The following is a 14,218-nucleotide window of genomic DNA, read 5'->3' on the forward strand; positions in this document are numbered from 1 at the left end:
TTTTCTTTTCTAAAAAAAAGAAGCATAGAAGATACAAACAAAATCTCCTTCAGTCCCTTAGACTGCCAAGACTTCCTTTGCATTTCTTCTACTAGTTTCTTGTGAAACTGGCTGAGCCCTGTGCAGTCCAGAATCATCACTACCCTCTGACATGTTGTCACTTAGGTCACTTCCATCATGACTGTGGATGCATGCATCTTCATCAGTATCCTGAGACTCATCTATTGACATGGTAACAGGAGGTGATGCCAGTGTGGTTCTAGACACTGCTCCACATTTTTCTATTGGTGGGAGAAGAAACAGTGGTGAAATTGGTTCTCCACCTGCTGAGTTCTTACCAGGGAGGTTCTCTGTTGTGTTCTGATCATTTTCCATTTTACAGTGCATAATGTCAGCCTGTTAACTATCTGAAATTTCACCCTCTGGGTGAAATGCAGGTTTTATTCAGAGGATGAAGTACCAGTAGATTCCTTTATACTGGCAGCAAAACCAGGAAGACTCTTATCTGCCTCTTCTGCTGCTATTTTCTGAAGGGGAGCCTGTTTTCTTCCCTTTGGAGAGTAATTTTTGGTCTTTTGACTCCTCCTCTTTTAAGTTTTCCTTTGGCTGCAGTGGTGATGGTGGTAGGAGACCCTGTGCACCTGCACTTTCCTAGAGATGCTGCATTTTACTTTATATTCACTCTGCATGTTAGACTTTTCCTTTTTGTTATCTTTTTGGAAAGGAGACATTTTTGGGAATTGGCCCCATGTAAAGAAGAAGATCTGTAGAAGGAGTTGTTTTCACCCAAGCAGGCCCCTTCTGAGCAGTCTTGCTGCTTTTTTAACTTGATTTACTTTCCAGAGTTATCATTTTACTTTTTTTTCTCATGCAGGTACTTTTCTTTTCATTCTCCTCTACTTTGCTGTCACCATTTGGCACTTCCTGACTATTTTGGTAGAAAGCTTTTCTTTTTCTTTTTTGTCATAGGTTTTTCATCATTCACAGGATCATTTATGGAATGGGCTTCAGCTTCTATTTTCTTGTAACTTTTCTTGGTTTTACAGGATTTCTGAATCATTGCTGGTATGCACATCCATCTCTTTAGTCTCTGTTGCTGATTTGCAAGTTTTGGTAGACACTTGGATCTTTGAGACATTACTATAAGCCTTTTTCTCTTTTAGAACATTCTCTTTTTTCTCCACTTTCAGACCATTATTGATTTTTAAAATATATTGTATCTAGCAACCTTGATGTACTCTCCTACTAATGCTAATTGTTTGTGATTCTCTTGGATTTTATGTAAAACAATCATTTATCTGCTTATAACAAAAGTTTTATTTCTTCTGTTTCAATTCTTAAGTCTCACTACATTGCTATACCCTTTGCCCTCCAGTACAGTGTTAAAAAGGAACAGTGTGTTATAAAGCAGAAACTAACACACCATTGTAAAGTCATTATACTCCAATAAATATGTTTAAAAAAAAAAAAGGAACAGTGATGATACCAAGTCCAAGCTCGTACTGCTCACTGCACCACAGGCCAATAAATCGAGAGATGAGTTGTTGGGGCAAGGAATAGTGACTTTATTTGGAAAGCCAGCAGACTGAGAAGATAGTGGACTAGTGTCCCAAAGAACCATCCTACTTGAGTTAGAATTCAGGCCCCTTTTATACTAAAAGGGGAGGGCATGTGGCTGGTTATTGCAAACTTCTTGGTGCTGGCCAGACTCCAGAGGGTATGTAATAATCCTTCTTGCAGCTGTCCACATAGGTCTGGTCACAATGTTCCTGTAAACCTCCAACAAGACAAATGTTATACCTTTTAAAGGTCAAGCCTGGGAGTCAGAACCTTGAGAAAGGGCTAGTATATATATTTCATGCTATAGGCAACATTCCTTTACAAAGGTGTAGAGCCAGCATGACTAAGCACAGGCAACAGAGCACAAAGGTTAGAGATAAAGGAATAGATCCAATATGGAGTCAGGTTTGTTCTTCTCTGTTACAGTAATAGTGAGCATTTTGTCTTGTTTCTCACTTTATCAATCAGTATGATGTTTACTGTAGATACTGAGTAATTTACCTATCACATTAAGGAAGTTACCATATATACCTAATGTACTAAGAATTTTTTTCATGACATGAATTGAAAATTTTCTTAATTTGTTAAAATGAACATAGTTTTTCTCCTTTAATATCTTTAAAAAATTATTTATTTATTTATGTTTGGCTGCTTTGGGTCTTTGTTGCTGCACGCAGGCTTTCTCTAGTTGCGGCAAGCGGGGGGATACTCTTCGTTGTGGTGCGTGAGCTTCTCATTGCGGTGGCTTCTCTTGTTGCGGAGCATGGGCTCTAGGCTTGCAGGCTTCAGTAGTTGTGGCACACAGGCTCAGTAGTTGTGGCTTGTGAGCTCTAGAGCTCAGGCTTGGTAGTTGGGGCGCACAGGCTTAGTTGTTCCACGGCATGTGGGATCTTCCCGGACCAGGGCTTGAACCCGTGTCCCCTGCATTGGCAGGCAGATTCTTTTTTTTTTTTTTTTTTAACTTTTTGGCAGGCAGATTCTTAACTACTGCACCACCAGGGAAGTGCCTTCTTTAATATCTTAAAGATTTTCTAGTATTATTTTCTAGTATGACAGAATTCCTACTAGATCATGTTATATTATTTTTTGTGAACACGGTTAGGTTTAGCTTCCTATTCATTTCAGATTTTCGCAGCTATATTTATGAGTGAAACAAGCTTATAATATACTATACTCAGTTTCACTTGTTTTTAAGCCATATAGACCATGTCACTGACTTCCTTTGCTCAAAATTATATGATTAAGTTTCGCTTATGTTGTTGTATGTAGCTATACTGTAGTTTGTTCGTTTTTGTTGTTAAATTATGTTAAAGATAAACAAAGCCAGACACTAATCAGAGTGGTGAACACAGAGTTTAATCGGTAGTATACTCTTGCCATAGGGAAGAGTCCAGTGTGAATGGAACTCCACCTCAATTTGCACAGAGGCAACTGGGCCTTTCAAAGGAAGAGTGAGGGAGTAGGGAGGGAGATGAGTGGAGCTCAGTCAGGGAAGTGAAAAACTACAAAAAGGGGATGGGAGTTGGACCATGTGAAACCCAGGGGGGTTTACTAACTGGTGCTTATCCGAGTTAGGTTCTTACCCTCCACAGGGCCTGGGAGACAGGGGCCCTATCTTCAGGTGTTGGCTGAAATAAACAGTAAGTTCTTTGGAAGCCTTGAGTTTCCTCAGGCAGGCACTTTACTGGGCTGGAGTCAGCCTAGGGATGTGGTCTTGAGCTGTTTCTAAATGTGTCTCATAATACAGGTATCTTCAGATAAAGATATCTTCAGATGTCTGAATTTGTAAGTTCTTTATAAATTCTGGATACGAGATTTTCTTAGTTATTTGTATTAGGGATATTTTCTCTCAGTCTCTGGCTTGCCCTTTTGCTTTCTTAATGTTGTGTTTTTAATTTTTTTATTTATTTATGTTTTGGCTGCATTGGGTCTTCGTTGCTGCATGCGGGCTTTCTCTAGTTGCGGCGAGTGGGTGCTACTCTTCATTGTGACGCGCGGGCTTCTCATTGCGGTGGCTTCTCTTGTTGCGGAGCACGGGCTCTAGGCACGCGGGCTTCAGTAGTTGTGGCACGTGGGCTCAGTAGTTTTGGCTCACGGGCTCTAGAGTGCAGGCTCAGTAGTTGTGGCGGACGGGCTTAGTTGATCTTCCCGGACCAGGGATTGAACCTGTGTCCCCTGCATTGGCAGGCAGATTCTTAACCACTGTGCCACCAGGGAAGTCCCCTCAATGTCGTATTTTAATGAAAAGAGAAGTTTTAAATTTTAATAGGATTAGGTTTATCAATGTTTTCTTTTGTGGTTAGTGCTTGCTTATGTCTTTTTAAAAAAATAGACGTTTTTTAGAGAAGTTTTAGGTTCACAGCAAAATTGAACAGAAAGTACAGAGAGTTCCTGTATAACCCCTGACTCCCCCCACACCCCACAGGTACAGCCTCCTCAACTATCAGCATCCCAAACCAGAGTGGTATAGTTGTTACAGTTGATGAACCTACATTGACACATCATTATCCCGTAAAGCCCACAGTTTACATTAGGGTTGATGTATTGATACGTTCTGTGGGTTTTGACAAATATATAATGACATATGTCCATCATTATAATATCACACAGAATAGTTTTCCTGACCTAAAAATCCTGTATGTTCTGCCTGTCCATCCCTCTCTGTCACTAACCCCTGGCAGCCACTGATCTTTACAGTTTTGCCTTTTCTAGAATGTCATATAGTTGGAATCGGACAGTGTGAAATGAAGCCTTTTCAGATTGGCTTCTGTCACATATATGCATTAAACTTTCCTCCATATCTTTTCATGACTTGATAGCTGTTTTCTTTTCAGTTTCATTAATATTCCATTGTTTGGACGTACCACAGTTTGTTTATCCACTCACCTACTTAAGGACATATTGGCTGCTCTCAAGTTTTGGCAGTTATGAAAAAGCTACTATAAGCATCTGTGGTCATACGTTTTCCACTCATTTGAGTGAATACCAAGGAGCACAGTTGCTGTTAAGAGAACGTATGGTTTTATTAAAAACTGCCAAACTGTCTTCCAAAATGGCTGTACCATTTTACATCCCCACCGGCAACAAATGACAGTTCCTGTTGCCCTGCATCCGCACCAGCATCTCGTGTTCTGTGTTTTGAAGTTTTGCCATTCTGATAGGCATGTAGTGGTATCTCGTGTTTCAATTTGCATTTCCTTGATGACATATGATGTGGAGCATCTTTCCATATGCTTATTTGCCATTTATCTTTGGTATGGTGTGTCTGTTCATATCTTTTGCCCATTTTAAAAATTGAGTTGATTGTTTTCTTGTATTTTAAGAATCCTTGGTGTATTTTGGATAAGTCTTTTTTTTTTTTGATAACAGTCCTTTTTAAGATTTATGCATAACGGTTCTTTTTAGGATTTATGTTCCATGTTCCTCCCAACTTAGAGGACATCAGTACCACAACTTCTGTCCTCACAGGGGCATTAGAACCTCAACTCCTAGGCTCTAGAGTCTGAATTTGTCTAAAATTCCATGGGGCATTTAGTATGAGGCTACCCTGACTTTGATTTCTCCCCTCCCTGCTTTTTTCGACCTCAGAGAGAACTTCCCCTAAATCATAGATGCAGAGTCTCACTGTTCCTTACGGGGGATATGGGTGTGGATATGAGGGGGCAGGGGAGTTATATGGGCAGCCTAGAATAGGACAGCTACACGCTTTGAATTTTAAATTCACGACAAGTGTTGCCTAACTGCCAAACAAATATATGTTAATGCTGATGTAAGTGCTCTAGTTTGGTCATGTGTTCCTTTGCAAGTGCAGTTATTAGTTAAATACTTTTCCTTTTCAGATGTGCGTTCCAAATGGGAGTATGATGAAAGCCATGTGATTACAGCCCGTCTTGTGAAGAAGGTATATGGGCAGAGTCAGAATCTGGGGCTACCTTACAGGGGGGTGGGGAGAATGGGAGATTGTGTCCGAGGTCCAGGAGGCAGCACCTACTACTGGACACTGTGGGTGGCAGAGACAGGACTGCCCTTGTGCGTCCACCATGAGGGTCTCCTACACTGTTTCACACTCCTTAAGGTCTCCCCACTGCCCCCCACGGTCAACAGCTTCATTAAGCAAATGTTGCTTTAATTCCTTGACTTGCCAGGCGCAATGTTCCAGACCCTGGGGATACAACAGAATATAAGATGCCCTTAATTCATTCTCCCTGCCTCATGGAGCATCTCTTCTACTTGGGCAACAGACAACAAGCCATAGAAATAGTTAGTATAACCCAGAGACAGAAGCCCCTTCCCTACCCTCCCTTCCATTTCCATCCTATCTTCCTATTCCCGGTCCAGCTTTTATAATGCCTGGGCCCTGCAGGCAGTCACCGGCCTCACTCCTGCAGTGAAGCCCTTCCCTCCAGTCCCGTAGGGAGTCTTCTCTCTCTGGTCACTGCTGAGCATGGCAGCCTTCACTTGGGCTCTACCTTGACCCCTCCCATCCTGACCACATTCTCTGCCCTTGACTTCCAGGTTCTCCCTTGCTTCCCTGGTTTCTTCTCTACCTCGTTGGTTCAGCTTCATTTTCTCCTGCTGCCACCTGAAGAAACCACTACCCTGTTCTTGTATATCTGTTGGTCAGTATACTTTCTTCAGAGATTTCATCCAAGCTTACAGCTTCAGCTGTCCACACGCAGTTAGCCATCCTGTCAATTTTACTTCCACAATTCTGTCTTGCAATATTTCCCCCTTCTCCCTGTTCCCACTGCCACGTGCTGCTGCGCACTCCACCTCTGGCCCTTTCCCACACAACTGGCCAGGGAGCCTGTGCCCTGCCTCAAGTATTTTTCTGGGATAAGCTTGCTCCTAACACCTCCCTTTCCCCGCCCTAGTGTGTCATTATCTGCTTTTTTCCTCTCTGGATTTTCAGTTTTCTGGCTCCATACTCTAGCTCTTCATCTCCATTTCAGGCCTTCCTTGGTGTTTTGCAGCTGATTCAGAGCCCCTTCGTCCTGTATGGCTTTCAGCTTCCAGCTCACCTCTCAAATCTGTGTGTTCCTTTGATTCTGGCAGTACCCCCGGCTCTGGAAAAGAGGCATTCCCTCTGCCTCAGCCCCTCGGCCAGGCTGACACCTCACACCTCCCCTCCCCTACTTTCTGGCCAGGAGGTTACAGGCCTGAAGGCTGGAAGGGAACCCCAGCATGAGCAGGACACACAGCCCCCAAGTCGGTGTTCACACACCAGATCTGGTTCCACCTCCCTCTCCAGCCTCATCCGGCATGCTTCTACTCTCCCCTGACACCTCCACAACCGTGTCCTGCCGTGTTTCCTGGGGTCTAAGATGCTCATTTGTCCTTGTATTTTAACACTTCTGAGGTTGGAATATATCCTACAATTGATTTGCACCTTAAAGTGACAAAGTCTTTTCCCCCGAAAGTGAATGTGGCCACAACATCTGTTGTTTTTCTGCCTGGCACCTCCACTTTTTTGAGGGGAACTCCTCCTCTCTCTGCTTAAATCATGGGGGATCTAGTGGTGCTCCTTAGAATAGGATCCAGGCCCTGGCCACGGTGATTGGCCTGGGAAGAAAACAGCAAATCAGAATTGGCATTAGGGAAGGCTGCTCCTTCTACTCTGGTGGTAGGGTTTGGAGGATGGGAGTCTGAGCATCGCTGGTGGTCGTGACTCAGGCTTCAGGACAAAGTGGTCTGAGAAGGTGAACCCAGTGTGCAGGGGACACAGAGAGCAACAGGGCCCAGGAGGGAGGTCTGGGCTTTAGATCACCGATTCAGGTCTTCCCAGGACCACTTGCTCCCCGCCCTGCCTGAAGTAGCGTTATGTGCCAACACACCTCTCCTTCTGTGTACACTCCTGATTGCAAATGTTATGAAATTGGTGGTGCATCTTACAACCAATGGTCTCTTACAATCTAGGAAATGACAATATGTGTGGTCCCTTGGACACACTGCTCTCTGTGACCCAGGGACGTGTATGCTGTGTTCATCATTGTATCCCGGGTGCTCACTCTGGTCCCTGGCATCTGGTAGGTGCTTGGGACCTATTTGTTAACTAAAAATGAATGACGGGTATCTGTTTCTTCAGCCTGGAATGCTCCCCCAGCCCTTGTCCATCTGGCAAATTTCCACTTGCCCTCACAGTCTCATCTCAAATGCCTCCTGTCCCATGAGACCCTTCTGAGTCCTCCAGGCCAACTCAGGCATTTCCCTTTTTGTTTTTTCTTTTTTCTTGTATCTCCGTATTTCAGAACCTAGCACAGTGTGAGTGCAAAGTGAGTCCTCAACGAATGTTTATTAAGTGAAAATGGATGTTCGGCCACAACTCTCCTGTGCTCCCACCTGCTCAGGCCTCTAGGGGCTGTCCTCGCCGTCCCCCTTTTGCTCATGCTCTTCTCCATACCCAGAGCCTTCTACCCCCTCATTGTTGCCTGTCTAAGTCCTGCTCGTCCTCTGAGCACCACCTGTCTCCCAATTCTGTTAGACCAATATGATTTCTCTCCTTAGAATCCTGGAGAACGTCCTGGGTCTGTACTTCCAGGGGCCTTACTGCTCTGCCTTGCAGTACAGTAGATGCACACTCGTCCTATCCCACCTGAATGTCCTCTGTCAGGGCCTCTACGACAGTCAGCTCAGGTCACAAGGGACAGAGCCAGGCTCAGGTTCCCCTGAGTAGTGGGGGCTTTCAGGAAGCATTGCGAACAAGTGAAGACCCACCTCTCTGCTGCTACCAGCTGGGCCTTCCCGAGCTCTGGGACACCCTTTGGAGCCCTGGGCAGTTCTGGTACTGGGAGAGGTCATCACCTCCTTGGCAGAAGGCACCTGTTGTTGCTGCCCTTGTGGTCCAGCATAATGATGACTCAGCCAGTCCCCAGCTCCTCCTCATGACCTCATTGCTGCTGTCTGCCCATTCCTTCCTTTAACCATATTTATGGCCTGCTGTGTGCCAGGCACTGTTCTGGAAGCTCAGGATACATCAGTGGCCATAAAGGGACAAAAGTTCCTGCTCTCACAGAGCTTCCATTTGAGCTTACAGCCTGCCTCATGATGCCTGCTTGCTTATGACTTCTGTGCATTCAAGCCTTCTGCTTATTGCCCTCTTCATGGCAGAGTTTGGATTCGGTCCCCAACGCCAACACTCTCCCCCAGACAGAGAATGTCATTAGTTAAGGTGGCCACGACTGCTCTCATAGCACTCATGCCAGGGCACCTAAAGGGCTGTGGGCTGGTCCATAGACCACTGTTCTTTGACCCGGCAGTTATCTCTGGCCCAGTCAGCTGTGGTCAGCTTCCCCCAGGAGGGAATATGGGTGTGGCAGGTCCTTGGAGTTCAGCAGACTCTCTGTCCACTGTCAGTGCTCCCGTGCCTGTGTGTAGTCAGGCAGGTGGACACCGTCCTACCTGCGGCTCCTCCCGGTGCTGGCGTGCAGGGAATATGGGTTCAGCTGGACCCACCTGCCAGCAGCCTTCCTTTGTGGTTTCTTTAGAGGGCAGGTGAATATCTTATCCCGGAGTCTGTGGATCTGGAGTGTGTGGAACACTGTGTGGTGTATGATAACAACACCAGCTCCCTGAATGTCATCCTGAAAGGTGACAACGACGATGACAACGCTGATGAAGGCGATCAAGGTGGGTTTTTACAACAGCAGCAAGAATATGAGTTTGGTTATTGAGCACTTTTGTCACATGCCAGGAGCTCTGCCTGGGTCACCTCATGCAGTCTGCAGAGCAGCCCGATGAGGATGGCAATGCCAGGAACTGGGAAGGGCCTGGGCTTTTTCCTTCCTGTGCAAGATGACAGGTGAGCCTGCCGTGGTTCATGGATGCTGGCAAAAGACATGAGGCTCCTGGGTCAGAGGCAAAGGGCTTTATTTCTCAGAGCAGTAAAAGTAGCCAGAGTGCAGTGGGTGGTGTTATGGAGAACTCTGAGCTTAGGGGGCCTGAATCTTTTTTAACAAATGGGCAGAAAGCCTGCCTGCCCTTGGTTCTGGAGGCAGAAACTGTCTCTATCATCCAAGGCTGTTTGTTATACACATATCCTTGAAAAGCCAGTGCCTTTGTTCAGAGGCTATGTAGAAACACGAAAGACCATGGAGAATTGTGCCCTAATAGGTAACGTCCCCACTTTATTGATGAGGAAACTGGGGTCCAGGAAGGTGAAGTAACTCATTCCCCAGGTGTGAGACCATGGGTATCTATTGCTGTGTAACAAATTACCCCAAAACTCTGTAGTTTTTTTTTTTTTTTTTTTCCAGTACATGGGCCTCTCACTGTTGTGGCCTCTCCCGTTGCGGAGCACAGGCTCCGGACACGCAGGCTCAGCGGCCACGGCTCACGGGCTCAGCCGCTCCATGGCATGTGGGATCTTCCCGGACCGGGGCATGAACCCGTGTCCCCTGCATCGGTAGGCGGACTCTCAACCACTGCGCCACCAGGGAAGCCCAACTCTGTAGTTTAATACCATAAACATTAATTATATATTCGTTTCTGTGGAATTCAGGAGTAGCTTAGCTGGGAGGTTCTAGCCTGTCCTAAGGTTGTAGTCATGACGTTAGCCAGAACTGCTGTCTTGTGAAGGTTTGGCCAGGCCAAGATAATGTGCCTCTGAGATGACTCACTCACATGGGAATAGCTAGGAGTCCTCAGTTCCTCACTGCATGGATTTCTGCATGGGGCTGCTTAGATGGCCTCACGACAGGGCAGCTGGTATACCCCAGAGCGAGTGATCCAAGAAAGAGGGAGAGAAAGGGACAGCCATGTACCCTTTATGACCTACTCTTGGGACTTAAACAGTCACTCTTGCCACATTCTATTCATTAGAAGCAAGTCACTGAGTACAGCCTACCCTCAAGGAGAGGGGAATTAAAACTCAACCTTTTTAAAAAATATATTTATTTATTTATTTATTTGGTTGCACCATCTTAGTTGTGGCAGGCGGGCTCCTTAGTTGTGGCATGCGAACTCTTAGTTGCAGCATGCATGTGGGATCTAGTTCCCTGACCAGGGATCGAACCTGGGCCCCCTGCATTGGGAGCACCACCAGGGAAGTCCCTAAACTCAACCTTTTAAAGGGAGGTGTTTGAAAGAATTTGTGGAGAGTTTTTTTTTTTTTATTCAAATGGAAAGTCACAAAAATTATAATCATCCTCATCAGTTCACTCAGTCCCATGTAATTAATTTTTTTCATCTTGATCTTTTGTTAACACTTTTATGAATTCATCAGTTTTCCATTAGAGTTCTGAAAACGCTTATTCATTCAGTTCAGCAGTATAGTCAGTTACCAGAAACCTGTACTTGTCAGAGTCTTTTCCATGAATTCGTTGAAGATGAAACCCTTTTACAGGAACATTTTTGCAAAAGCATCACAGTACACCCAGAACTGTCTGTAAATGACAAAAGACTTAAAAATGACCACGGTTAAAGAGTTGATGGAAGTTCATAATAATGCAGTTAACAAGGAAATTTAGTTATTTCTGAGACATACATTTTAAAATAATAACTAGAATTATGACTTATAATATTATACCAGAACATATAAGATTTTTATGAATTTCATGTAATGTCTGAAACATTTATATTAACATATTTCCATACAAATAACCCAAAGAAAGTTTAGTATCAGTTTTTTTAAAGAACTTTTTTGAATTTTATTTATTTTTTTATACAGCAGGTTCTTATTAGTCATCAATTTTATACACGTCAGTGTATACATGTCAATCCCAATCGCCCGATTCATCACACCACCATCCCCACTCCCCGCGGCTTTCCCCCTTGATGTCCATATGTTTGTTCTCTACATCTGTGTCTGAACTTCTGCCCTGCAAACCGGTTCATCTGTACCATTTTTCTAGGTTTGTGGAGAGAGTTTTAAAACCACCACACCTAGCAAGTGCTGGGGCCAGGATTCAAACCTGGGCAGTTTGGCTCTGTCTGGTCTCCTAAGGCCAGGGTAGTGATGCTGGAGAACAGTGCAGTCACTCCAGCCACACGCTGGAGCGTGGTCAGTTCTAATCTGCTTCACTGAGGCTCCACTGCATTCTCCATTCAGCCCCTGCCTTGGGCTGACCACCCCTTGCTGCTGCTTGTGGCTCAGTGACTAATATATATGGGTGGAGTTCCATGGGTTGGGCATTCACACCAGCGGTCACTGGGTGGCGCTAGGCTTCCACCTTTAATAAAACCAGTCTTCTCAGGAGGTCCTTAGCCAGGAAATTGTCCCCTCTTTCCTAAGCTCATCCTGTTGGTCTCCAGTCTGCAATCCTAGGATTGTCGGCTGGACCCTGAAATCCTAGGAAATGTTGGTCAGTAAAGACAGCGCCGTCTGCAGTCTATACCTGACCTCACTTTAGTGCTATGGAGCCCCCAACCTCACTTGGTAAGAAATCACAACCACAGAACAACAAAACCCAAAAACCACACGCATATAATTTGCCTGCTCATGGAAAATTGCACAGTCGGGGGCAGCTGCAGTGGCTGATGGCTTGATGGCCGCAGCATCCTTTGTTTACTGATATGGCAAGCAACATTCTTTGTCCACAGTATATACCAAGAGAAATTAAACATGTGCACACAAAACCTTGCACATGGATGTTCATAGCAGCCTTATTCATAATAGCCACAAAATGGAAACATCCAAATATTCATCAATAGATAAATGGGTAAACAAAAGGTGGAGAGCCACACAGTGGAATATTATTCAGCTATGAAAAAGGATGGAGTGCTGACACTTGCTGCAACATAGATGAACTTTGAAAACGTTGTGCTCAGTGAAAGAAACCAGACACAAAACACCACATATTGTATAATTCAATGTCTATGAAATGTCCAGAATAGGTCAATCCGTAGAAATTAGATTAATGGTTGCCTAGAGCTGGATGTTTGGAGGGAAATGAGGAATGAAACCCTCTAACTGGTACATGGTTTCTTTTGGGAGTGATTAAAATGTTCTGAAATTGACTGCAGTGATGGTTACACAACTGTGAATATAATAAAAAACATTAATTTATATACTTTAAATAGATGAATTGTATGTATATAATATGTGATATTGTATATATACATACACATTCCCCTCATGCTGAATCATCCTTCCTTGCAACAATATGAAAAAAAAAATGAAATCTTGGAGTTTATAGAAAAAGATCAGCTTACTTGGTGGTGAATTGCTTTTTAAATTTTAATTGTAACATTCACCTCTATTTATATTTGCTTCAGCTTTCTAGACAATTGCTTTTCAGAATGGAGTGCCTATCCACTGGGCCTTTAGGCAAATGGTGAGCACACAGGGGACATTGATCTCTTTGGTCTCTACTCTTAGGAATTGTGCTTGGAGCTGCCGTTGAGTGTGGCAGAACCCTGACTCACCTTGCCCGCCACCCCATCCGTATCCTGAGAGGAGGCTACGAGAGCTTCTCGGCCATGTACCACTTCTTCCGGACACAGAAGATCATCTGGATGCCACAGGTAAGGCAGGGTGCTGAGCACAGGCAGGCTTGGATGGGAGCATGGCCTTCCCCTGGGGACCGAGGGGCAGGGAGCAGGGCTGGAGAAAGAGGAGAAGGAGACAGATGACATGGAAAAGATGGAAGAGATGTCAAAGATGGCTTGGGAATGAACCTGGGACAGCCAGGAGGTCCAGTCCAGTATGATGAATTTATAATCGCCAGGTTCAGGCAAAATCCAGGGCGGTGTTTAATAGATGAGGTTGGTTCAGAGGGCAGGGAGCCGGGGCAGCGTGTTCTGGATGGTGGGTCGTGGTCAAAGTCACACGGGCAGGCAGGGCCATCATGATTCGAGGCTGCCTCGCCATCCTTAGCCATCTGGCCTCACAAACCCTGGCTGGGTCCAGAGGATACAGTAAAAATTGGGAGATGGGTTGTAATAAGGTGTGGCCAAGGGATGCACCAGATGTCTGGAGCCCGGAGGAGCACTTACTTCCTGGAGCCAAACTGGGTGGCAATGATAGGCAGGCAGGACTGGTCCCTGGGGGCATTTTATAGTATCTGGTTTCTTGAAGGGTCTGAATGTAATGGAATGTGAACCTGCAGAGGTTTCATTCTTTCCAGCAATTGCCTTCAACTGTGCTCTCATTCTTGCCCTTTGCAGCATCATGGGCAGATTCCATACTTTCTGGCCGCTTTCGGTTATGGACAATTTCAGTCTAGTCATATTATAAAACAGCGGGGGAAATGCGCCTATGAACTGGAATTTGATGATATTATATTATTGTTATATATTTCTTTAGGTTGTGATGACATTATTATGGCTATGTTTTTAAAAATATGAGTCCCTATCTTTTAGAGATACATAATGAAATATTTATAATTAAAATGATATGATGTCTGGAATTTCCTTCAAAATAATCTGGGGAGGGTTGGGGAGTCAGGGGTATAGATGAAACAAAATGGGCCATTAGTTGATAATGCTTGCAGAAGGGTGATAGATCCAAGGTTTGTTATACTATTCTCTCTACTTTTGTGTGTTTTTGAAGTAACTTTTTGAAAAGGGCATAAAAACAGTCCAGTACAATCTAGGCTAGTTTAACATTCTAATCTCAACTCAAATCTCCTCTCTTCTCATCTTCCAGAGCTGGGCAGCCTTCCATTTGCTGGGGGCTGAGGGCTGGGAGTGGGGAGGGGTGTGGGATAGCTTTATGGGCATC

At 44.8% G+C, this 14,218-nt stretch overlaps 1 protein-coding gene across 1 annotated transcript in view; it reads left to right on the plus strand.

The window, feature by feature from the left end:
* Positions 1-14,218, plus strand: part of STYXL1 (serine/threonine/tyrosine interacting like 1) — a 65,768-nt gene that overhangs the window by 26,801 nt on the left and 24,749 nt on the right. The window contains exons 3-5 of the mRNA XM_082857334.1: positions 5,400-5,461; positions 9,045-9,186; positions 12,875-13,020. Of these exons, the coding sequence (XP_082713460.1) occupies positions 5,400-5,461; positions 9,045-9,186; positions 12,875-13,020 (350 nt within the window). The remainder of the gene's footprint in view (positions 1-5,399; positions 5,462-9,044; positions 9,187-12,874; positions 13,021-14,218) is intronic.

The sequence above is a fragment of the Leucopleurus acutus genome (assembly GCF_964270905.1).
Source record: "Leucopleurus acutus genome assembly, chromosome: 16".
In the NCBI taxonomy this organism is placed as follows: domain Eukaryota; kingdom Metazoa; phylum Chordata; class Mammalia; order Artiodactyla; family Delphinidae; genus Leucopleurus; species Leucopleurus acutus.